This window comes from Tachypleus tridentatus, chromosome 7 (assembly GCF_004210375.1).
Source record: "Tachypleus tridentatus isolate NWPU-2018 chromosome 7, ASM421037v1, whole genome shotgun sequence".
In the NCBI taxonomy this organism is placed as follows: domain Eukaryota; kingdom Metazoa; phylum Arthropoda; class Merostomata; order Xiphosura; family Limulidae; genus Tachypleus; species Tachypleus tridentatus.
In genome coordinates, this window is record NC_134831.1 from 1,228,246 (window position 1) to 1,255,717 (window position 27,472).

At 36.5% G+C, this 27,472-nt stretch overlaps 1 protein-coding gene across 1 annotated transcript; it reads right to left on the reverse strand.

Moving 5' to 3' along the window:
* Positions 1 to 256: 256 nt before the first annotated feature.
* LOC143254967 (uncharacterized) lies at positions 257 to 27,472 on the reverse strand. The gene is made up of 3 exons (XM_076509893.1): positions 27,315 to 27,472; positions 4,839 to 4,920; positions 257 to 3,801 (listed from the first exon to the last, which is right to left on the reverse strand). Exons 2-3 carry the CDS (start codon positions 4,909 to 4,911, stop codon positions 584 to 586), a joined length of 3,291 nt encoding a protein of 1,096 aa, XP_076366008.1. The 5' UTR covers positions 4,912 to 4,920; positions 27,315 to 27,472; the 3' UTR covers positions 257 to 583.

The window sequence follows — 27,472 nt, forward strand, 5'->3', positions numbered from 1 at the left end:
ATTATAATGTGACGGTCAGTCCCACTATTTGGTGGTAAAAGAGTAGCCCAAGAGTTGGCGGTGGGTGGTGATAACTAGCTGCCTTTCCTCTAGTCTTACACTGCTAAATTAGGGCGTAGATAGCCCTCGAATAGCTTTGTCCGAAATATAAAAACAAACCATTTTAAAGAATGTAGTTTTTACCATTATTCACTAAAATAATAGTTTTTTCAGGAATTTTTTTAATAAAACATTACCACAATCTTCAAAATACAGATAAAAATAAACCCAACCTGAAAATGACGGAAATATAGTACTTAATAGGTTTTTTTTTAAACAAAATACACATAAAAACAATAAAGTTTGTCACACGTCACTTTTTTGGCATTGAAAGTTTAGCATTATAAACTCAAAGATACTAAAAACAAATGCATAAGAATATGAATGAACAAAAATCGTAGAAAACAACAAATACTAGTTGCATACCACCTTAAAGTAGCATCAATATTCCAAAAGAAAGCTAGTTACTGAAACTTTATATCCCACTTCTACTACCAGTGTCTTGTTTACTGTGTAAAATTTCATTTTCTGCAATTCTCATTTTTTAGTCAAGTAAAAATTCAGATGTAGCAAGGATGGCGTTATCTAAAATGAATGGGTCAGCACGGAAAATAAGTGAATTGGGAGAGGTTTTACTGCAAATAAAATCTGCAGGTTTTCTTCGACAAAGTGCAACTTTCTCATCGAAAATATAACCACTTGGGCAACGATATAGTAAACCAATGAGACCAGATTCTTTTTCCACACACCTGTAGAATCTTATACAATCAGATTCGAATGGGAAATTACCTGGAATTTGACAGTCATATAAACTTCCAACATCCACGGTTATGACATTCTTGGTTGTAGTTTCGGTTAATTCTGTTGTTGTACTCATAGGTAATGTTGTTTCTTCGACCTGCGTGCCATTAGTACTATTTTCTGCACCATCAACGGGAGGGCAAACATTGCAGGGAGGAGCTTGATTTGGCCAGTTACAAACACTAACCCTTTCGTCAAACACAAGGCCATCTGGACAGTCGAACTCAAATATAACGAAACTTTCACTGTTTTCCTCAAAGTCCACGCATCTGTAAAATTTGTGACAATCACGAGGATTTCGGAAGAATCCTGCTTTGGGACAAAGGGCATTACCTCCTTGAGAAGGAGTACCACCTGTCTCTGGCAAAGATGATTCGGTGGTTTCTTCAGGAGGAGCTGGAGGTGATAAAGTAGTTGTAGAACCTAAGGTCTCATTCCCACTTTCAACTGCTGTGGTTCCAGACGAAGTATCTCCATCTATAAGTGTATCATTTTCTGTTGAAGCACCTGTTGTGGGTGATTCAGTCCCTGATGACGAATTTTTTGAAGATGATTCACCTTCTGTAGTTGATCCACCTTCTGTTGAAACATCTTCAGTAGGTGATCCACTTAGTGTTGATGGTCCACTTTCTGATGTAGTTCCTCCTGGAAGCGATTCATTTCCAGATTGTGATGTTTCTGATCGACAAGGGGGAGCTTGACTAGCCCAAGTACAGACACTAAAGTTTTCATCAAAAACTAGGCGATCTGGGCATTGAAACTCATATTTTATTAATCTTTCGCCTTGCTTTACACATCTATAAAATCGGTTGCAATCACTGGGATTTCGAAAAAACCCTACTTCTTTGCATTCTGAAGATCCACCTAAATGCTCATCTTCTTTATTCTGCGCTGACCCCTCTTGTTGGGGTGGAGACTCTGGTCCTTCAGGCTGTGAATCTGATTCTCCTTGTAGTGATTCTTCTGCTTCAGTGTTTGTGTCTATCTCTCCTTGTTGGGCATCAGTAGCTCCAGATTGTGAGCCTGTTTGTGACGAATTTCTCACGCCAGATTCTACTTGATCTACTAATGTTGTAATTTCATAAGAGCTTGTAGAATCAAATACATCTTCAGCATTTGAGGCACCTGACTGATTATTACATGGGAGCGTCTGATTTGGCCAGTTACAGGTTTTGGTATTTTCATCAAAGACAAGATCATTAGGACAGTCAAATACATAAATGGCAAAAGGCTCTTCAACATCAGTCAAATTATGACACATGTAAAATTTACTGCAGTTATCTGGATGACGGAAAAGTCCAGATTTTAAACATACTAGTTGGTTATTATTAATTTTTTGTGAAGCTGAAGTAACACCATCTGAACCAGAAGTCTCAGAACCAGGGATATTATTAGATTCTACTGACATACTAGAGCTACTTTCTGACTGTCCTGATTCATCTTGTCCACTTTTGTCTTCAGTTGAAGAACCAGAGTCAGCTTCAACATTATCTTTTTGGCTTGAATCCTTATCGTTTGATGATTCATTAACGCTTGTTTGATCTCCTTGTTCTGGACCTTGTTGTTGTTTCTCATCTTCTGAATCAGGGATTTTTTGTTCTGAATCATCTGGAATTGTTTTGGAAGAAGAGGAATCATTACAAGGTGGTGCTTTATGTGGCCAATTGCAAGAATGAATAATTTCGTCAAATACTAGTCCATCTGTACATTCAAATTCATATACAACAAACTTAGAGCCTATACTTGATTGATTAACACATCTGTAGAATTTATGACAGTTCTGAGGATCACGGAAATAGCCGGTTGTCTCACATTGTTTATTAGAATCTTCTTTGGGTTGAGATACGTTTGTAAGTGTATCAACTATAGCACTTTCAGATGCACTGTTTGTGCAGGGTGGTGCAAATTGTGGTAGTTTACAGGAGCACGTAGTTTCGTCAAAAACGGAACCATCAGGACAATCGTATTGAACTACATTAAAAGTCATATTTGAACCTGTTAAATCTGCACATCCATAAAATTTTCCACAATCTGTGGGATTTCGAAAGAAACCTTCATGTGTACAGATTAGTTCTGACACATCTGGATTTCTGGGTGACAGCATTATTTCACTTTGATCGTTATTATTGTCAGCATGTTTGAGGATGTAACTATAAGAGGATGCTCCTGCTTCAGGTTTTCCAGAAATTGTTGAATCAACAACTGAATCCCCATTTTGCTGACCTTCCGCATTACTGTTACAAGAAGGTGATAATGCTTTCCAATTACAAGACTCAATAGTCTCATCAAACCATAGGTCTTTGGGACACTCAAATATATAAGTATAATAAGGTGGTCCTTCTAGGGAAGTATTAACGCATCTATAAAACTTACTGCAATTTGTAGGATGTCTAAAATAACCTGCTTTAAAGCAAACAACATTAATAGTATCTTTAGTGGAATTTCCATCATCCGGAGATGAAAGGCCGTCGTTATCCTCACTAGCTGAGGTGCTCTCCTGCTTAGAAATATCAGTGGGAAGTGAAATGTCTTGTATTGGATCACCACCACTTGGAGATGAATCGCTATCTTGTGTTGGATCACCGTCACTTGGAGATGAAGCGTCGTCTTGTGTGGAGTCACTGTCGCTTACAGGTGACTCGTCACCGTCAGTTATGGGAATTGGTTGTGGTTCAGCTTCTTTTTCGTCAGAAGAATCTTCCTCAATTGGATACGGATCCCATATTCTCACATCTTGACAAGGTGGTGCAGCAGATGGCCAGTTACATAGGATTCCTCCTTCATCAAAAACAAGCCCTTCTGGACAATCAAACTGAAACATCGCAAATCGTATGCCATCTCCATTAAAATCTACGCAACGATAAAACTTGTTGCAATTTAACGGATCACGAAAATATCCACTTCTTGAACAAGAAAACTGCGTGTTATATTTCAAACGAGAGTCCTGTTCTATAGGTCGAACTGCAAATTATAAAAAAAACAATACTTCACCTTTTGTGGCATTAAAGACTATTTCAAGTAAAAATCACTATTTTAATTCTAATCTCGCTATAACTGACCTGTAAATGGTTGGAGTTTTTTTGGATTATCTACATTACAATTAGATTAATTTCTTTTCGAGATTATAATTAATATTTATTTGTTAATTATAGTCGTTTTTTATTGTAAAAGGTATTATTTGCTAATTGGTAATTCTGTATTGGTGTATCCAGTTGCACTTGTATAGAAGTAAAGTGAAAGAATTACCAAAATAAACATTTAAAAAATGCATAAGTTAGGTATATGTGTGTATAACCGCTGTTAAGACCTATTTTAGTAACAAGCAAAGTTAAGAGAAAATATTGTGAACCTATACACAAATGATTAAATATTGAAATGTGAAGGAAGCTGAGACAAGGTAGGAACTATTGAGTAATTTATGGAAATTCTAAGAACACTTAACCGAAACGTGAATATGAAGTTAATAAGTTAACATGGACTCCCAGTTGCTATATGATATTCCAAATACTAATAATTTCTGATTGGGGTAAATTCTTAACATACTAGATTAATCGCAAATTTTTGACAAGGATGTAAATTTTAGTTTTCAATATTTTAGGTTAGTCATAACTTTTGTTAATAATGTTTTTAATATTTAGATTATGCGAATAAAATAATTAGTTAATATTCTAAATTAATCACAAATTTTTACAAAAATATAATTTTGTAATATTCTAGATCAACAGTATAGTTTTGTAACGTTATAAATTATGCACAACTATTGACAAAAATACTGTTTCGCGATATATTAAATTAATCGCCAATTTTAAGAACAATATAGTTTTAATATTTTACCTCAATGAAAGCTTTTCACGGGAATATAGTTATGTGCTATTCTAAACCAGTTTCTTCTTTTATATAGGTACATTTTGTATAAAATATACATATTTATGGTCAGTCCCATGGATAGCTAAAAGTGTGCCTTGGATTAGTTATGAGATGTGATGGATCATACAAACCTTCAGAACTGACGAGACACCAAAGTGTGGAACAAACGACAAGCTGATTATAGATAGTCTTCCACCTCCCCATTGCTTGAAACTGCAGGAAAAATTGAAACAAATCTACATTTTACAGAAAGAAAAGTTATGCGTGCGTAAAAAATTAGAAATAAATGATGTAACTTGTTCTTTTACGATAAAAAATATTTTACTTTCCTTCGTGTTTTTCACACCATTATTGGATAGATTTCTAAAATCTCTACATCTCACTAACTTTGTAATTCAAGGTCAAGATGAAAAAAGACTTGGTGAAAACAAATATAAGAAAATCATTTATTTTACCCATTATACAGGACAGTTATGTTTACAACACACAAACAAACACATGAACAATAAAATGTCGAAAGGGCGGGAAAACAAGGGTTGATGTGAGTGTGGCACACACCTCCCCCAGCTCAAACTGAGGAACTCTTAATAATTGTAACGACTTTTTTTTCATTTTATTTGTTCTTCAATGTCCTATAGTAAACCTCCCTTACACACTGTAACAAGAACTCAAGCTCCTTTGTATTTCATGATTAAGTGAAGACATACATGACGATATTTGCTTTGTTTTATGTTTTAACATAACAGTATCAGAATGCGAGATTTTCATTACAGACAGGAGGAGGTACAAATTCGTTTAATGGTTTTTCAACACTATATTATAGTGTGATCGATAAGGATGTTTCCTATAATATATTCACTAGGATGTTGCCTATAATATGATCAATACAGGTGTTTCGTATAATATATTCACTAGGATGTAACCTGTAGTATGATCAGTACAGATGTTTTCTATAATATATTCACTAGGATGTGACGTATAATATGGTCTGTACAGATGTTTTCTAGAATGTAATCTGCAGTGTAATTAGTAGAACATGAGCTGTATTATAGTCAGTAGGATGTGACCTACACTTTGATCAGTAGGACATAAGTTACATTATGGTTAGTACATATTTATTCTATAATATATTCACTACAGTGTAATCAGTAAGATGTGACCTATAATATGATCAGTAAGATGTGAACTACAGTATGATCAGTGTGATGTGACCTATAGCATGATCTGTAGGGCAGGACTTATTACCTACCACAATAATTTGACATGTTGCTGAGTTCACGAGCTCTAACGTTCCAATAAGTTTTATTTGTTTAAACAGATTGTTGCCGTCACATTATTTTCCACAATGACACGTAAACAAAATCTTTCCGACACGCGTATGCTAATTTAATGATCACTGTTATTTCTACCTCCAGTTTCTACTAAATGACTATTATTATACGCTATGTATTTCAAATAACTACTACCTGAAAATGATAATAAAACACACTATTTTAAATGACTACTCCTTGCAGGACAAGAAATAGACACCCAACGGCAGATTAAATATGATGTATCATGTGGTAGTTCTTCATCCACTTGAAACTGTGCAACAGCTAAATAAGAAGTAATTACATAAAAAAAATCAGTTCTTTAACCTCACGAGCCAATCTTGCAAAACTACTAGACCGGGTGTTGCCTATAGTTAGCTTGCGCAACACGAGAATGTGAAGATTAATGGTTTGCCGCAACTCGTTACACCTCTCCCTCCAAAAAAGAAAGGGGTTCCGCACTTTGAGTTCGTGGATGCGTTATAAAGGCGACGTTCAAAAGGGTTTGGTGCGTTACGAATTTTGCCCAAAGCTACACAAGGGATATCTGCGCTAGCCATCCCTAATTTACCAGTGAAAGACTAGAGGGAAGGCAACTAATCACCGCCACCCACAGCCAACTATCGAGCTGCTCATTTACCAATGAATAGTGGGTTTAATCGTCACATTATTACGCCCCCATGGCTGAAAGGGCGAGTATTTTTGGTAGGATAGGGATTCGAACCCATGGCCCCTAAATTGCGAGTCGGACACATTATCTACTTGGCTATGCCAATGTGCAAAGACAGAGGAACAGTGAAGGAATTGGCAACGGCCTTCATATTAATTAACTGCGTTTCTTCCAGCTTAGCAGTCCAAATATTGGAATGGCTATGCGTGAATAGCCGTTATGTAACTGAAAAATTAGCAAAAAACAGAATAATCTTCAATAAGTGTTGTTGTGTGTTAATGTTATTTCAAAATTACATGTTCAACTGTAAATACACAAATACAGATGAAGAATTCTATAAAAATTAAGATTAAACTTATTCGCAATAGATGGCGGTACGTCAAATTGTATTAGGTTATAACATGGGATTACACTATGTAACAAAATTTTTACTTTTTCTTGTTCCTGTGCAGAAAGTGTTATTTCCCAATTGCTTATGCATAAAGTAAATGGAAAAGACCTATTTTTCTCTTCCAATTTTGCTTTTGTGACCTGAGTAATAAAATTTTCAAATTTACCCATTTTCCAGAACATTCCAGGTAGATTCAGTGCTGAATAGCTGATAGAGAATTCTCAAGAACTTACAATAATTTTCTAGAATGTTATAGAAATTACGAGAATTTTCTAGATTTTTCCATAGTAATATATATATAGGGGCTCACCACTTCAGTTTAATTCTAGCTGCCTAAGTGAACACATAGATCTATCTGATTTTATCAGAGATGGCATCAAGAAGTTGCAAGCATTCTTCAGACGCATTCTGCTATGTATGTGGCCAATTTATCAAAATAAGAGCGAAAAAGATCTCTGTGACAGCATCTGCTAAAATATGTGAAGCTTACAAGGCATATTTCGGCATGCCAGTCGGGTATCAAGACAAACCCTGGGTACCTATTTTACCTGCGAGCACTGCAAAAAAATTCTTGAGGGTAAGACGGACAATTTTTGCTTGCTTGAATAGCAAGATTTTATATTATACAAATTTTAGACCTTTTAAAATTTAAATATCTTTAGATACATCTCAAAGAGGAATACAACAGCGTCAAGACCTTGCTAGAAGCCTTGAAGTATGATGAGTATGGCTGGGAGGTTATCGGAGATTTTAAAATGGTGGCATTCCTGATGGGTCTTCAAGGAGGCTTTATCAAGTGTCCCTGTTATCTTTGCCTATGGCACAGCAGGGACACCGGAATGCACTACAACAGGAAGTACTGCCTGCAACGGACCGAATTCTCTGTGAGGAGGTGCAGTGTCAAGTGTGAGCCACCAGTGGACCTACAGAAGGTGTTGTTCCTACCATTGCACATAGAATTGGGTCTTATGAAATAATTTGTCACTGCTCTTGAGAAGGAGTCTGCAGCCTTGAAGTACCTTCGAAATTTCTTCCCTAAGCTGTCTGAGGCAAAAGTCAAAGCTGGTGTCTTCGTTGTACCACAAATAAATGAGATCCTGGAGTGCACAGAATTCCCCAAGAAGCTCAGTAGGAAGGAAAAAAAAACAACCTTGAGGCAGCTTTGTCGTAGTAATACGGGGCTTTTTGGACAATCACAAGGCCGAAAATTATGTGGAACTGGTTGAGGCTTTGGTAAAGAACAACATCAAAATGGTCTACAGGATGTCCCTGAAACTCCACATACTTGACGCTCATTTTGATAAATTCAAGGAGAACATAGTATACTCAGAGGAGCAAGGCGAGCGCTTCTACCAAGATATACTGGACTTTGAATATATTTATATATGTATATAAATTATGTTGGCCTGTCATGTTTTATTGTCTTCAAATGTTCACATGTTCTGTACAAGTTCCTGTATTATGAAACGTATATACTTTCACATAAGTGAATCACTTTCAGTGATATAAGGCCACATTGTGTTATGCTTAAAATGTGGCAACCACTGGCTATAGATTTCTATAAGAGATACTACTCACAGCCAACTTTTGGGCCACTTTTTTTTTTTTTTATCAACGTTACATTATAACGCACCGAAGATGAACATGATCAGTATCGGATTCAAACCAGCAACCCGTAGATTGCGTGTCTGTTACCTAGTTTTTCAGAATGATTGTTTTTTTTATTTTATTGGAATTTCGCGCAAAACTACATGAATGCTATCTGCGCTAAACGTTCCTAATTTAACAGTATGAGACTAGAGGGAAGGCAGCTAGTCATCACCACCCACCGCCAACTCTTGGACTACTCTTTTACCAACGAATAGTGGGATTGACCGAACTTTATAACGTTCCCACGGCTGAAAGGGCGAGCATATTTGGTGTGACGGAGATTCGAACTCGCGACCCTCGGATTACGAGTCGATCGCCTTAACCACCAGGCCATGCTGAGCCTTTTTGGAATGAAACAATCACTTCTCAATCGCTGTGTATTTCATTCTTATTTTAAAACAATGCAGAAGAAAATAAACTTATGAACCGCTACTAAAACTGTGATGATACTAACATGCACACACACCTTACCGTGTCTGGGCAAAAAGTTTTAGGGCTAATAACGCTAATATTCAGGGCTCGATCGATGCGATAGGCACAGCACAGACGGTTTATTGCGCAGTATAAAATGCGTGATGAACATTCTTATGTAACCATGGATACTATATTTTTGAATGGTCCATCTTATGTTATCCTGCGTGAGTTCGTATTGTGCTTTCAATGGATGCCTGCGGTAAAATTACAGTGAAGGAAAACAATTTTCTGTAGTCACTAACGTTAGGTTAGACTTAATAAATAAATTGATATATTATTATTGAGCTTCTTTAAACAGTCATCGACCCTCAGTTTTTAACTGTTATACGACTTTTTTATTATTTTAGTTTCACCATTATTTTTTTCACTTTAGGCACTAACCACCTGATGCCATTCCACTTTTAAATTCTGAAAATGCATGACGGGAATTTCTACAGTTTTCCGTAAAACTTCATGATGCTACTGGTATGAGTAATAAGCCACTAACAAAATATTTAAAAAGGCTCTTGTTACAAATATTGAGCTAGCTATTCCCTTTCCATCGTGGGTATAAAAATTCGTTTTAGGGCTATACGTCATCATACTTAGAACAACAACTATGGGGTGGGGGTAAGACAAAACTCGATGAGGTAAATCATATTCATCTAATGTCATCATTGTGTCACAACATTTCTACGCAGAAGACTTCCAAAAAATAAAGAAAAAAACGTGACGTGGTATTGATGTACGTTATTTTGTATAGAAGAACAAGACAAACACGATATTAAATTTTTAATTTAGTTTTTCAATTTTTATTTTTTCGCTTTCTCTGCACAGAAAACTATCTATATTTGATAACCTTACATTGATTTAAAGATTTCTCGTAGTTAAATGTATTCGTTCCAATTACTTATCAAATATCTTTATTAATTAATAATTCGGGTTTAGGCTAGTAGTTAGCGTGCTGGGCTGTAGATGAGAAGGCTTAGAGTTATAGCTGCTGAACACTTGACGCATTTTTAACTGAGGGAATGTTATAAATATAATTAATCTGTTAAAAGCAGTCCCTGCTGACTGTTCGATTCTAAATGAGAGGTGGCTAAGCCTAAGTTTTGAAGGTCTCTGATTTAATCATTTAGCCCATGTATCACATAAGGTGTCATTCAAGCTAAAAATACCAATTTACGAAATATTAGGAACAGCTGTTTAAGAAGTATTATTTCCGTGATAGTAAATAGTAATATGTTTGTAGATTTATTCGGATGTTTTAATTTTCTTTTGATTTTTATTTCTAAATCTACAGTAAATAAAATCGCCTTTAAATACATAAATATAGTTTTTCTGTTGTTATTCCAAAGACCGAATTACTTTTACGTCAATTAATTTTTTTGCCCTTTTGTCGGTACTTGTGGCTGAAATACAGACCTAAATAATATAACTTCAATCAGAAATATAATATAAAATCGACGGTTTCAACAATGCTCTTAACAACAAATGTATGACGTCACAACTAAGGTGAAATGAAAAATATACTCTAAGCTCGTGTAGCAGACTCAGAGGAAGAATTTGGTTTGTTTTGAATTTCGCACAAAGCTACACGAGGGCTATCTGCGCTAGCCGTACCTAATTTAGCAGTGTAAAACTAGAGGGAAGGCGGTTAGTCGTCACCACCCACCGCCAACTCTTGGGCTACTCTTTTACCAACGAATAGTGATTGATTGAACGTTATAACGCCCGCACAGCTGAAAGAGCAAGCATATTTGGTGCGAAGGGCATTCGAAAGGATATCATTTCGAAAGGTGAAAAAAGTTTAATGTAAAAGATAGATTTTTTTTACATTTAAATTCTATTTTTAGCTTTATGTGATTTAAAATATTGTCTTAATATTTAAAACAGAACAATTACAGCTACGAAAAGTTTACTTTGTTGGATTTTAACTCTTCTATAATTGTATTGACGTTCTAACAATATTTGATATAGAATGATTATAGTTTAGTAAAGCTGACGATGTTAGATTTTAACGACGTCTTTGGTTTATATTGAGGTTCTAACAATATATCAAACAGAAAGATAATAGTCTTAAGAAATTTACTTTTGAGATTCTGTCTCTGATTTCTATTAACGTCCCAACAATATTTAAAATAGACTGATCGTAGTTTCGGGAAGTTTACGTTGTTGAATTTTAATTGTGGTTTGTATTAAAGTCTTAACAATATTTGAAATAAAATAATTATAATGTTAAAAAGCTTATTTAAAATTTGAAGAGTACAGATTAATGTGTTTATGTGGCCTATCTTTAAATATCGTGAATTGTTACACCCATTATTAATTGTTTTATTATATTTTTACAAATAAACAAAAAATTGTAATTATACATCTAACTTATTAGAATTCTTATATCGTAGGCCTAACACTGACCTAACGCACAGAACATCAGGACTCAAAAGTTTAATAAACTCGTGCTTGATGTCTAGAATCACAAATCTGTAGCTAATTTCAACAGTGCCCGCAAGGTGGCAGAAGAAGGAGAGTAAAGGGTTGTTTCACCTTTGATAAGTAATGGCATTCCATCACTCTGGGACGCTTTTTCAATGACTTGATTAAGTCAGGACTAACTGCATTTTTCAGGGTTAAACATGACGTAAGTTTATTACATAAAACGAATCCATTTCAGCAATAGCGTCACGAAATAACTATACAACAGTGATATTTTTAGACGGTTTTGTAAAGAGTTGCTATATTTCTAACACGGTTTCACACTTTATTACTGGCCAGCCGTGTTTTCGAACATGTATGGTCTTTGTACGTAATTGTGCTGAATGTTTGATTTCTTATAACGGCTTTACGTGTTACTGTTGGCATCTGTTTTCTAACAACCTCGTTGTATCATTGTTGGTAAGCTGGTTTTTTTTCAGGTTATTGTTGACAAGCGGTGTAACTTCATTATTCTACTTCAGCGTTTTCAATAAGATGTGAAAGGTGTATTCCTAATACGTCAAAATGTATCTAATGTTGTCACGTTAAAAGCGGCGAGAAATTAGAAATAGCGCCAAAGTGAAATTAGTAAAATTTCGCTGGACCTAAGATGACCCGGTGATTAAGGCGCTCGACTCGCAATCTGCGGGTCGCGAGTTCGAATCATGTCACTGAACGTGCTTGCCGTTTTTGCCCGTAGAGGCGTTATAATGTGACGCTACATCCTACTTTTCGTTGATAAAAGAGGTAGCCCAGAAGATGGCGCTATTGATTAGTTGCCTTTCTTTCAGTCCAATACTTTAAAATTAGGGTTAACCCTTTGGATAGCTTTGCGCGACGTTTACAAACTAACTACATATATTGTTAATAATTTATGTACTCCTTACCCGTCCATATCGTTGAAGAAGCTACTGTTAGTCGGTACACAGACCCTATATTATTTACTAAAAGTAAGTGTTTTTCTTATAGTAAAGCCACATCGGGCTATCTGCTGAGTCAACCGATTTATTAAACGTATTTAGTGCATTCGAAAGCTTTCCCTAAATATGGGAATGCAGAAGAAAAAAACCAACAAAAATTAATAGTACTACAAAATTTAGTTCTTAACAAATTATTAACGATTATTGTTAAGGATCATTATTACATTTATCTTGCTGCAAGTAAAATTTGATACAATTGATTATAACTTTATGCAGACAAAAACTGGTGTTCGTAAATTTGGTGAATAAAGCTAAGTACCCAAGATACAGTAGGGGATTAAAAGAAAGCTGTGATAAAAAATACAATAGGAGAGACGAATAGCAGTGACCTCTTACGTTACTGGCCCGGCATGGCCAGGTGGTTAAGGCATTCGACTCGTAATCTGAGAGTCACGGGTTCGAATACCCGTCACACCAAACATGCTCACCATTTCAGCCATGGGGGCGTTATAATGTGACGGTCAATTCGTTGGTAAAAGAGTAGCACAAGAGTTGGCGGTAAGTTGTGATGACTAGCTGTCTTTCCTCTAGCCTTACACTGTTAAATTAGGAACGGGTAGCGCAGATAGTCCTCGGGTAACTTTGCGCGAAATTCATAAATAAAAAAGTCATTTAGATTTTGACTTACATAAACTAAATGAAATCCGACATATGATAGTATGGATTTTGTTCATACTAACGAAAATCAAATCATTCCTCCAATAAATTAGCTCTTTGGACTCATGTCGCAAAAGTGAGGGATCATTTTTGTTTAGAGTAACGCCACTGTGGGTATCGATCTCCGGATCGTAGCACTGTATATCCGTAAAGTTACCGCTGTACCACCGGGGGACGAGGGATCGTGTTGAAACCTCATAAACACAGCATTACAAACTGTATTTTTATTGTTCTTTGTTATTTCATACAGCCATGCAATAAAGCTTTTAGAAACGAAAGTCCCCACCTTACGTCAAAACTTGATTCACAGAGTCGTACGAGACATGCATAACTTTTTATATTTATTATTAATTTCTACAGCTAACTACGTACAACATCTTGTTCACAGAAGAATATTCACCTGTCAAACGTTTTGAAGAAGTTTGAACGTTTCTATAAGATGTTTAACGTCAACAACCTCTGGCGTTTTACCATAGCGATAGCACAGAGGTCGCTCGCAGTGTTGTTTTGTTTTAGCTGTTGGTGACATGTTGACAACAGAAAGAACTGGAACTGTCACTCATCAGCTATAACTGCCAAACTAAATAAGACTTGTCATTAGTTGCACGTGCTGATGTTTTTCTTTCTTTCAGAACTACCTTTTCAGGTTAATTCCCCTCCACTTTTCTTTTATTGGAATATTTCAAATCACGGTTTTATAATATTTCTACACGCGTGTTACCGTAGCCATGGTTTTGGATAATTGTTGTTTTTGTTTGTGTCTTTCAGTATTTTGTGCAAGTGTACACAAAACGCTATCTGTGCATAACTCCCTAATTTTGTTCGTTCGTTTTTTGAATTCTCACGAAGCTACGCAACGGCTATCTGCACTAGCCGTCTCTAATTTAGCAGTGAAAAACTACAAGGAAGGCAGCAAGTCGTCACCGTCTACTACCAACTCTTGGGCTACTCTTTTCCCAACTAACAGTGAGATTGACTATCAAATTATAATTCCACTACAGCTGAAAGGGCGAGTATGTTTGGTAGAAAGAGAGATTCAAAGCTGCGTCCCTCAAATTGCGAGTCAAACATCATAACCACCTGACCATGTCGGATCCCTAATTCTGAACTGAAATCCTAGAGAAAAACAACTGGTCAACAGCCACCATTGCCAAATGTTGGACTTCTCTCATCTCAAACAGTAGGATATGACCATCACTTATAAGATTACTATGGCTTGGCTATGTCCGTCCCATTTTTGCCGTTAAAGTAACAAGAGAGAGAGAGTTTTGCTTTAGCCTAATAGCCCATATTTGATTTGCTTCCCCCCCTTCTTTAGAAAGAACATTTCGAAAACACCCAGCAACTTTTTACTCATGCTGTTTTTTAGCTTTATCTCTTGGGGGGAGGGAAGGGAGATGTCCTCAAACAAAAATAATTAAAACAAGTTTAGATAAACGGTCACAATAATTACCTTAAGTCCAATCGCCACGTTTTCCCCTAATTAAAATGTGTGGTAGGTCGTTAACTTACTCATGTATCTGTCCTGCTACAGCAGCTACATAATAGCGTGATTTATTTTCGAGGCAACGTCGATAAAATAAGTGGAACGTATGAGAAAAAACAACACAAAAAGATTCAAACAGCGTCGGAAAAACCGAGTTTTTAAATGTCGTAAAAATCTAATGTTTATAGTTGCTTTGGGGCAATGGTTCAATACGTTACAAAACATCACAAAGTGAAACGATTCATTGAAAGTCGTTGTTTTTCGACCTGTCAAATGAGAAATTCTATAACTTTACGAAACCCAAGTTACATTGGAATTGGAATTTCAATCTGTACGTTGTCTTTCATGACACATGGTCTAAGAGGCCAGCTCAGAGACTCTAACGGCTCAGCTATAGATTTTGAGCTGCCGACCGAAGAGAGGAGAGATAGCCTGCAACAAATTCCGCCATTAGGGCTTGTGGTGCCCTATGAATCGAATAAGATTGACTATTGTTTTTATAATATGCCCACATCTAAAAACGTAGATCTTGTTCAGTGAAACAGTTCGAACCTTGGACCCTGAGTCCGGCACACAGAAAATAGACCACTGCGTCCTATGATTTATGTTTTAAAGGATAGTCTAAAACAAATGTAGGACTTTAACGAGTGAAAAAAAGAACAACAATAGTTATTGTGTCACAATACTAAACTTGCAGTTTATTTGGACTACAATAGTTTGGTCCAAGTTGTGAACATGTTTTTAACCCATTGCAGTGCTAGATATTTGCTAATGATTATATTTCAGGCCAATTCGCGGAATCTAATCTAAAGAAAAACAGCTCGTTGTTTTTTTATTTCCGCGCAAAGCTACGCGAGGGCTATCTGCGTTAGCCGTCCATAATTTAGCAGCGTAAGACTAGAAGGAACACAGCTAGTTATCACCACCCACCGCAATCTCTTGGGCTACAGATAGTGGGATTGACCCTCACAATATAACGCCCCACGGCTGAAAGGGCGAGCATGTTTGGTGTGGCGGGGATTCGAACTCCCGACCCTCAGTCAAGTTTGTGTTAATTAGGGTGTGAAGACTTTCCTTAGAATGATTTGTTTAATTAATAACATGTTCAACAAGTTCATGTCGAGCGCCCTAGCAACCTGGCCATCTTGGGCCAACAAAAACACTAATTGCAATGAACAATTTATTACACTTCCGTTAACTCTTATACATTCTCCAAGCATTCATGTAATAAAATCTTATTGAAGTAATTATCTGTTGTTATCAAAAATATTTTTATTTTACTGTAACGATGATACCTTGTGTTTCAAAACATGGATTGTTCTGATTTAATCCATCTTCGTCCTTCTCAGTTTCTGGTTTTGAAACCGGAAGTGCTCGTTACAACGCCTCCTAGAATCAGTCAACTGAAGGAACGATATTAATTATTCTATATGTACTTAAATTTACGTAATCTCCCTGCAGTCGTTAATAACGCAATGATGAATTAGTCGAACTTAAACTGATCGTGTATACACTGGGACAACGATACGTCTATGAATTTACAACGCTAAAATTAGGGGTTCGATTCCCATCGGTAGACAGGTCAATGTGTCTTTGCTGAAATAAAACACATTTAATCGATCGTTCTAGCCTCTGGATTTGGATCAGATGAAATATCAATTTTGCAAAGTCATTTAGTATCGCTTCTTTTTCGCCCCTTTCCTTCCACGGCTTATCTGAAAGAATGAATATTAATAAAGTTAAAGTAGAAAGTTTGTTTTTTGAATTTCGCGCAAAGTTACTTGAGGGCTATCTGCTCTAGCTGTCCCTAAGACTAGAGGGAAGGCAGCTAGTCATCACCACCCACCGCCAACTCTTGGGCTACTCTTTTACCAACGAGTAGTGGGATTGACCGTCACATTATAACGCCCCCACGGCTAAAAGGGCAAGCATGTTTGGCGCGACGGGGATGCAAACCCGCGATCCTTGGATTACGAGTCGCACGCCTTAACCCACCTAGCCAAGCCGGGCCGTAGAAAGTTTGACCAACAATGTTTATACCAACTGGTTCAAGACCAGTTAATAAATTCCACTCAAGAAAATTCCTCATGCCCTTATCTACGCCAAAGGAAGGGGACGTTGGGGGTTGGAAAAGCATGTTTCACAGCTATTATCGGTCATCTTCCTTATTCTAGCCCATCTCTATATCAACTAACTCCTCACTCGGATACGGAAAACAGGAAGAAATTTTCAGGATAACAAAGAGGTTCATCAAGAGCACCACAAGGGGGAGACACTTTAGCGTTCCTTTCTTCTATGATATTTGATTTCCGCGGTCAAAGCCCACGTGTTTATAATGTTCCTTTTTTTTTTTTTTCACTAAGTAACTGCTTGTTTCACTGAAGTTGCGGGCGTTGTCCCTAAATACGCCCTAATGAAAAAGAAAACCGTCAGAAAATATTTTAGGTGCTCCAGGAAGTTAGAGAAAGAATTTCTGGCCGCACTTCTCTTCTTCATACTTGATGGTGTAAAACCTGAACAGTTCTGTTTATTTTAGCAGTTACTGATTGGAATTCAACAGTCGGGCAACTGACTGTTTTACTTCTCTCGGTAACACTAGTTGAAAAGGTGATTAAACAAATTGTTTGTCTTTCAGAATTGTTGTCTGTAGCTACCTACCTACACCAGGCCTAGCTCCCTATGTTACATGTATTACAAGTTTGTGTTAATTTAGGTGTGACAACTTTCCTTAGAATAATTTGTTTAATTAACAACATGTTTAACAAGTTCATGCCCAGTTATTCCGCCTTTCTTCACAATGTCTTATTTAGTTAACAACGTTTTACCCATTCATGCGAATTTATGCAGATTTGTTTTCGAACGTTTTTTAATTAATAGTATATTTTATAAATTCATATTTAGTTGGGAGCCTTCATTAGAATACTCTGTTTAATTAATTAAAATGTTTTTAAAGTCCATGTTAAGTTAGAACGTTTTTTTTTTTTAAAGTAGTAACATGTTTTACAATATCATGTTAAGTTGTGGAACTTCATTAGAACACTTTGTTTAATTAACAGAAGCTTTGGGTTTGTTTTTTTCCAGTTTATATTAATAAAATCAGATAGCGTCTTATTGGTCGTTAGGTCCTGCGATAATTCCAAACATAAACAGTTATCCCAGCAACTTTATTCATAATCATAAACACTTACAAGTTTATCGAACTCTTTCTCAATTATGGTGAACTCAATGGAAGCAATGTGCTTAACTACTTTTGATGTCTCAGAAGGTGATAGTTTCGGAGGAAATGACAAACCCGTTTCAAACCAAAGGCAACAACAAATAAAATAATTAGAAAAATGAACCCCTTTATCAGGAACTAGTAAAATATTTATTTTATGCCGAGAATCTCGGTTATACTAGGAGAAACCACATCGATATCAGAATGTTCATCGTTTTATTTTATTTACCCACCCATCCTCCTTCCAGTGGCACAATGATGTGTCTGTGGACTTACAAAGCTAGAAACTGGATTTCAATACTTGTGGTAGGTAGAGCACAAATAGTTCGTTATAAAGGTTAGTCCGGAATGGTCAAGTGGTTAGGGCGCTCGACTCTAATCACAGGGTCGCTGACTCGAATCCTCGTCATACCAAATATGCTCTCCCTTTTAGCCGTGAGAGAATTATAATGTTACAGTTAAACACATTATTCGTTGGTTAAAGAGTAGTCCAAGAATGGATGGTGGGGACTTCAAACACATTATTTTATTTTTTATTTTGTTGTCATACTTAGTAGCGTGCTCGATCACCTTATCTAATAAATAATTACTTACTATTGGTTTGGGTGTTTTCCTTATAGCTAAGCCACATCAGGCTATCTGCTGAGTCCACTGAGGGGAATCGAATCCTTGATTTTGTCGCTGTAAATCCGTAGATTTACCGTTGTATCAGCAGGGGACTATTGGTATGAAATTAATTAGTTTATAACCTACTTTCTTTCTTCACAGAATTCCTGAGTGGACTCGTATCGCAAAGTCAAGGTTGAACCTCATGTGATTTTGCTAGAAGGGTTGTACACAGTGTCTAAAAATGTGTTTCAGGGAATATCAGCACAGCTTACAAAATTGGATTGTGGTTTTGAGTCAAACATTAAGTTTCCTTCAAATTTATTTGAAAATCTACTTTAGTTTGCAAGTTACTTAATAAAATAAACAGGTGCTCAAAACCAAACTTTTTTTATCAAAAGGTAGTGCTGCCGCTCCTCCGCGAACAATGACCTTTATTTGTTTGTTTGTTTGTTTAGAATTAAGAAAAAAATCTACACGATGGACTATCTATGCTCTGTCCACCACGAGTATCGAAACCCGGTTTTAGCAGTGTGAGTTCCCAGATGTACCGCTGTGCCGCTGGAGGGCTAAATAATGCCCTAATTTATTAATTATTTTGATTAACACACTTCACATTTTCTTAGTTATATTCGGCTATCTTTCTTATTTATTTTTCATAGAGGAAGAATCAAGCTTGCGTATTTAACATCGTTAAAAGACGTTAATGTAAACAAATCGAAAGAAGTGAATGAATGAGAGTTAGTGAAGATATGTAGGATTGAAAGAGAACGAACTTCGATTATCAAAGAAAAATTTCATGTCTTGCTATTTTAAATGACTGCATACTGCTGTTTTCCGATAGCGTGTATATACATAGTAAGTGTTTTTAATTATCTGTGAAACTTTTACCCAAGGTTATCATACAAACGTTTAGCCATTAAGATTTGTGACTTTTAGTTTTTGAATTTCGCGCAAAGCTTCACGAGGGCTATTTGCGCTAGCCGTCCCAAATTTAGCAGCGAAAGATCAGAGGAAAGACAAGTCGACATCACCACCCACCGCTTACTCTTAGGCTATTTTTTTACCAACGAATAGTGGGATTGATCGTCACATTATAACGCCCCGTGCCTGAAAGGGCGAGCATGTTTGGTATGACGGGAATTCGAGCCAGCGACCTTCAGATTGCGAGTCGAGCCATCTAACCACCTGGCCATAACGGGTTGAAATAAGATGTATAATTGAGACTTGAACTATACTAATTTAATAATTTCTTCCCCACCCGTCTACTGTTTACTATTTTAATTCGAGATTAGTTTTGTTCTGTACGACATCATGTAACCCTAAACCAAAGCAGAGGTATGATATTAAAGACATTTATTGACTAGAGTTCAAAACAGCAGATTATAATAATGCTTCACAAATCACTGCTCTTGGAAATAGTTTAGATGCCTAATCAGTAAACAACTTTAACAGTCTATCTACACAAACAGGAATTTTGTCGGGCAACTAAATGTTGTAACATTTGAAAGACTAAGGTTGTTCGTCAGACAACTAAATTATTTCAGACTTCAAAGTTATACCATCATCACCTTATATTAGAATTGAATCAGGGTTTGTTTTTAGTGTGTGTGTTGTTTTTTTTAATTTCGCGTATAGCTACACGAGGGCTACCTGCTCTAGCTGTTTCTGATTTACTAGTGAAAAACTAGAGGAAAGGCAGTAAGTAGGTCGTCATCAGTTACTGCAAACCCTTAAACTACTCTTTTACTAAAGAAAAGTGCAATTGACTGAGATATTATAACACCCGCACGAACATGTTTGGTGGGACAGGGATTCGAACCCGCAACCCTAAGATTGCAGGTTGAGCACCCCCTAACCACCTGGCCATGCCAGGCTTAAGATTTCATGGGAAAAACGTCTTGAAAACAGAAGCAGATATGGAAGAATCTGCACATCGTGAAAGGTTTCGTACACAAACCCTAATAGTTTGTTTGTTTGTTTGTCGTTAAGCCCAAAGCTACACATGTGTCCATCATGGGTATCGAAACAAAGTTTCTAGCTTTATAACTCCGCAGATATACCGCTGTGTTGCTAGTAGAAAATGGTACGGTATGTGTTTATTTCTTTGGTTTCTGTTTCTGTTTCTTTTGAATTTCACGCAGAGCTACTCGAGGGCTATCTGCGCTAGCCGTCCCTAATTTAGCAGTGTAAGACTAGAGGGAAGGCAGCTAGTCATCACCACCCACCGCCAACTCTTAGGCTACTCTTTTACCAACGAATAGTGGGATTGACCGTTACGGTACAACACCCCCACGGCTGAAAGGGCGAGCATGTTTGATGCGATCGAGATTCGAACCCGCGACCCTCGGATTACGAGTCGAACGCCTTAACACGCTTGGCCATGCCCGGCCCATATTTGTTTGGAATTTAGCACAAAGCTACACAATGGGCTATCTATGCTCTGCCAACCACAGGTATCGAAACCCGATTTTTAGTGGTGTGAGCCCTTAGATATATCGCTGTGCCACTGTGGGGCGAAGGAATATGAGTTTGGTATTAATATCTTCATGTACGTTATCGTTGTTGTTATCAAGTGGGGTGGGGTAATAAACAAACTTCTACAAAAAATGGATAGTTTAAAGCAACAATTTAAGAAAAAAATAAGGCAAAAACATAGTCAAATCACTCCTTCAAAACAAAACAAAAAACGAGTCATGAAAATTGAACAATTTATCATTTTTTCTTTAAACAAAATGTACAGGTGTCTATGTATGCTCTCATACATATTCACAAAATTCCAACTCAATAGCATGCAAGTAACTAAGTCTTAGAATAAAAAGTACTTGAGATAAACTGTTCATTTAGAAGCACCGTTTTAAGTCACATATATATATAAAAAGCACTCTGCCATTGAGTGAGACGGGTCTGGGGAGAAACTTGGTTCATTCAGTAAGTTAGTGGGTCATACAGCACATTTTCACTTTGACACTGTGCTGAAATACTGCAAGGAATTACCTGTTTTTATCACTTAGTGTAATAAGGAAAGTATGTGACGATACGCCTCACAACCTAAATAATTACAGTTTGGTTGAAAATTCTTATGCTGTCTAATGTGAAAATTTTCAAGGCCGTGCTGCTTTAAACTTGGCCTTGTTGTCATCGCCGTTTGTTAGTTACACCTTCATAAGAAGCGATTTTACTTTACAAATTATATTAGTTTACCAAAGTTAGTAAGTATTTAAATATTAGACATATTTTTTGCCACTATATTAAAAGATATTCTGTTGTTTTTGTTTTAATGCAAATATTATTTGTTTCTATTAAGTATCACACAGGGGTCTGGCATGAGTTGATGGCTTCACAGCTTGACTCAATCTGTGGGTCTCGAGTTCGAATTCACTGACCAAACATGAGAGATGTGGATGTAAATATTACCTTAGTACATTACATGCAAATTACAAAGTAACTATACGACCTAGGAGAGATGTGATAGAAAACAATTGCAAGAAAGCCGTGTTATATGTACATGTAGGTTACAACATTGCCATGACGTAGGGGCTGTGGAGTAAAGTCCGCAAGCAAAGGGGTCCGTAACTTGTCATGTAAAGATTTAGAATGACAATTACATCAATCAGCTCCAGTCATTACTGCCATCTTACTTGAAGATTGAAGATCCACATGACGTCTTCTAGTCATCAGAGTTTTGTCAGCCGTAGTTACGTTTGTTACACATCAAAGGAAACTCTGGAACTCTATACATTCTTTAATATCACTTCTACATTCATGTCCCAAACAGAGAACGAAACATATAAGACCAATTTACATCCATTATCCAAATGATCGATGAAGTAGTGAACAGTGAGCCGTTAATCTCAACTACTCACTAAAATACCTTGAAAAATGATATAAGGAAACAAAAATGATTATTAGTAATTAAGGTTGGCTCCTACTAGTCGTTTTTGGAATGACTCACTAAAAGAAGGTCATGAGAGAACTTTAGAACCGGAGTTAAGATAAAAGAAGGAATGCTTGCAAAGTACATTGAATATATAAATCACTTTTTAGAAATTCGAAAGTTCACTGAAGAGAGATATAAAAAAATCTAAAAGTTTTTGAGTTCAGTGTCAGGAACAATGAAGTTAATAAAGGATTTGTTATCAGTTGTGGTCCACAGTTTTTTATATAAATTTGGATGATGATAGAAATTTATGCAGACTTGTCTTCACTCTCTTTCTGAACATTTCGTAATTCAAGTTCATCGAACCTAACATTAGTATGTAGAATTGAAACTGCCAGAAGAGCTTACGTATATTGTCAGAACAAATAAAAAGTGGAACGTCATTATGATTTTGAAATGTTTCATCTATGAACCATAGTTTTATTTGTTAAAAAGCCCGTGTTTCACCTAAAGATTTAAAAAGAATCCAAAAACAGTCTGATGATATATCACCATAAACTACAAAACTAGAATAAATTTTATTCAATATTTTTTATTTTACAAGGTCGCAAAGTATCATTTGTGAGGTATGATAATAGTTTTGTTTTTTAAATAAAAATATTTCTCATTATACTTTATATGGGAATAACTTTGACGTTTTCCCAATATAACGATCGTGCATAGTTACTTGAATAGGTAAGTTTTTAGTGTAATTACACCTACATATATTTATTTTGGTGTCCTCCAAGCGACGAAGCAGAAAATTATGGCTATCATTTCATTTCGCTATCTACTATAGTAACTGAGCCCAAGACCTGCCACATACACCAGACGAGTGCTGTACCAACTGCAGTAAAGAGTTAACCCTCTAGCTTTCTAGTAAGTCGTTTTTTAACGACTCAAACTAATACATTATTCCTCTCCAACAAACAAAACTTGTCTTTAGGCCTAAATTCAGGGTCGTGGAATGTCATGTTAAACGCCAATGTGGTTATTTATAAATTCACGATCGATATGTATTCTTCGGCACAGGTTTGAACCCGAGTCCGGTTACAAACAAGGTGTGTGTTCTTCCAGCTCAGTTAATTGTTTACCTACTAGCATTTCACAGTCATTTTTTAATAACTCAAATAACAACGAGTGAACAACATACCTTGATCTACGCTTTAAACGATTTGATCGATTATCTCGTGATTTCACATCTTGGTTATATCTACAAAACTAACATCACAAAACATGTAAACCATTTGTTATTGATTTTATTCAAGATCATGTTAAGTCACAAAGAGAAGAATCAAACAAACAATAAAACGTCAGTGGTTTGGAGAATGGATGGGCTCTCCTGCTTAGCTTACTTCTGAGGTTTTGGTTTGGTTTGAATTTCGCGCAAAACTACACGAAGGGGCTATTTGCGCTAGCCGTCCCTAATTTAGCAGTGTAAGACTAGAGGGGAGGCAACTAGTCATCAACACCCACCGCCAACTGTTGAGCTACTTTTTTATCAACGAATAGTAGGATTGACCGTCACATTATTACGCCCCCACGGCTGATAGGGCGATCATATTTGGTATGACGAGGATTCGAACCCACGACCCTTGGATTACGAGTCGAGTGTTTTAACCACCTGGCTATGCCGGGCCCACTTCTGAGGTGATAGCAGAAACATGTAAAGTTTCTTGGGGATAAAAGGCGGCTGTTTCGAAGAAAGCAATGAGTATTGAAGGGAACTTTAGATTTAGTTAAACAAACCGTTAGTTTTTTAGGACGGGCGTAGCTTAACAGTTAACGTGATCAGGCTTTTAATTAATGCGATGTTTGTGGGTCGCGACCCGTTTCGCAGCTCGCGCTTCGTACTTTGACATCGTAAGTATGTTGTAAAAGTGACAATCAAACCCCAATTTGATCACACAAGAGGTGGCTGTGGGTGCTGTTTACTAGCTACGTTTCCTACTACTACTACTATGTCTAGTAGTTCAAAATTAGGGATGGCTTTAGGGAGCTAGCTCTTTTGTAGTCTCGCACGAAAATCGAAAACTAAAAACAGTTAACTTAAATTTCATTAAACATAAACAACAACTGATACTTAAAGCACCGACAGTCGATAAAAACTCTGTATTTAACATCTGAACATAGCAATAAATAGTGCATTTAACACCTAAATGTAACAATAATTAGTCGAATTCCTTAATTGAACCGTAGCGCATGTAAGTTCACGGATAGAAACTTCATCACACATAAGCCTAATTGTACTCGTTGTAAGTAACCTACAGATGTACCACAGCTTTAGGAATTCCCATTACAACAACTTTATATTCAAAGCAGTTGATTAGTGCCTGAGGTGCTACTTGTGAACATGCATTTTGTAATTTTCTTCGATCCTATGTAGCAAAACCGGTATATTACTATATATCATTCGCTTCACAATAGAACATTACATAAATTTCTGATGTTAAAACACCACTGAATTCTCATGAGATGACATGAACTTTTTATGTCTTCAAAACTAAAATCACAGTAGACAAATATTATAAAATACAAGCCTTTCTAAGCGAAAGTACTGAGAGAAGTTCCCGATACTATAAACATATTTTTATACAGATGCTACTACTTGTTGTCATAGTTAATAAAATTAATATTTTTGGATTTCTGTTTGTTTTTGGTTTTTGAATTTCGCGCACAGCTACTCGAGAGCTATCTGCGCTAGCCGTCACTAATTTAGCAGTGTAAGACTAGAGGGAAGGCAGCTAGTCATCGCCACCCACCGCCAACTCTTGGGCTACTTTTTTTTACCAACGAATAGTGGGATTGACCGTAACATTATAACGCCCCCACGGCTGAAAGGGCGATCATATTTGGTGTGACGGGGATTCGAACCCGCGGCCCTCGGATTACGAGTCGAACACCTTAACACGCTTGGTCATGCAGGGCCCTTTTGGATTTCTAGCGAAAACAAATAAATAAACACAAACTACTTCTTGAGAAATTAATTAATTCTGCTTTATTGATTCATGAGGTTTCTTTGTTTATAATAAACCTCAAACTATAGGAGATATCGGTTCTCTGTTTCCAGGGTTATTGAACCCCAGTTTCTAGTAGTGTAAGTCCATAAACATAGCATTATGCCACTGGGGTGATTTTGTGACAGAGCATTCAATAGTATGTATTCGGACTTACATAGCTAGAATTCAGGTTTCGATACACCTGGTGGGCAGAGCACAGATAGCTCAATGTGTAGTTGTGTGCTTAATTCGAGACACAAACAAACTATTTGCGCCCCAATGGCACGGCGGTATTTCTGACGAGTTACAACACTAGAAACCGGGTTTCGAACGGACGAATGACCGAAGCAAGTAAAACTAGTAAAGTGATATTAATTTAAGCCTATTTTACGCATCTTTTAGGTTTATCCTTATCAACTATTTCTTGCGCACTTGAACAGAAAAGATTAAAATGTTTACACTGAATTCTAGAAGGAACTAAATAAACTAACATTCTATCATATATTTTAAACATTTTTATGCAACCTTTAAAACAAATTAAAGGCTGTGGAACTTAAACTATAAATCGCAATATCTAGCGAAAACATTATAGGTTTCTGCAAAGAAGTGTCTTAGTATATATATATATTTTTTTTTTAATTAGGCCTAATATGATAAGCATAAACAAACTTAACGCACTAGCGGCTGACATTAGAACTGTTTTTGTCTTGTAGTACTGCAGCAGGGAAGACGAGTCCTCCATACAAGAAACACAAAATATGTACCTGTCAAACACCCTTGAAATCTGTCAGGATCGCTGTTGTATCGTGAACATGCGATCTGAAAGTAAACAAGTCCTTAAGAAACCAGAGATAATTATGGCATCTTGCTCTGAGTAGGAGGTCATATAATACTTTACGATATTTAATTAAATACGGATAATAATAAACAATGTCGTTTTGTTTGTTTGTTTTATTCTGCACCTTTCACTAAACTCCAAAAAATCGGATTAAATTCAGTTAAGAAATTAAAATAGAATTAAAGTGTCAAGTATGAATTTGACACTTAAGTTCTATGGGAAGCAAACTAACAAGATAAATTAATAATAATTCTCCTTTTGACGTCTGTGAGATCTCTGTTTTTGTTACCTCTCCTTTTTTCGTCATATTGCAGAACTATTCTTTAGAAATGTTGTTTGCACAATATTACCTGGGCTAGATATGGCCCGGTGGTTAGGGCGCTCGACTTGCAGTCCGAGGGTCACGAGATTGAATCCCTACCCAATCAAAACATGCTCGCCCTTTAGGCCGTTGGGGCGTTATAATGTGACGTTCAATCCCACTATTCATTGGTTAAGTGAGTATTCCAAGAGTTAACGGTGGGTGATGATGACTAGCTTCCTTCCCTCTAGTCTTTCACTGCTAAATTAGGGATGACTAGCACAGATAGCCCTCTTGTAGCTCTCCGCGATATTCAAAAAGAAACAATACTATCTATTCCCATCATTGTTTTCAAGACCTATTTTTTTAACTCTAATAATTGCTTTGGAACCTACATCAACCATTTTATTTTTATTACGTCACTTATACAATTGGTTATTTTTCTTTAAACAAGTTATGGAATCAACGACTGATAATGGTCATTGGTTAGTCATTTCTTCCTCCGTTTTTTTTTAGTCCTAGCTAGGTAATAAATGCTGAAAAGAACAAATAATCAACGTTCCAACTCAGCTGATATGAAGGGCATCATAAGGGGAGGGGATAACTATTATGTCCAGTGCTAACAATATTAAGAATATAACTAATAAAACCTCACCTGAAACAAATATATATTCGTCAGTAATGGAGATTGCCACAAATGGCTTCTAAGTTCAAGATGTGTTCTGTTAGGTTGATGTACCCTTGAGAACAGAGGAGTAGGGTTAAGAAATGGAGCGATCAAGATACTATATCACTACTGAATTCAAGCAGTGA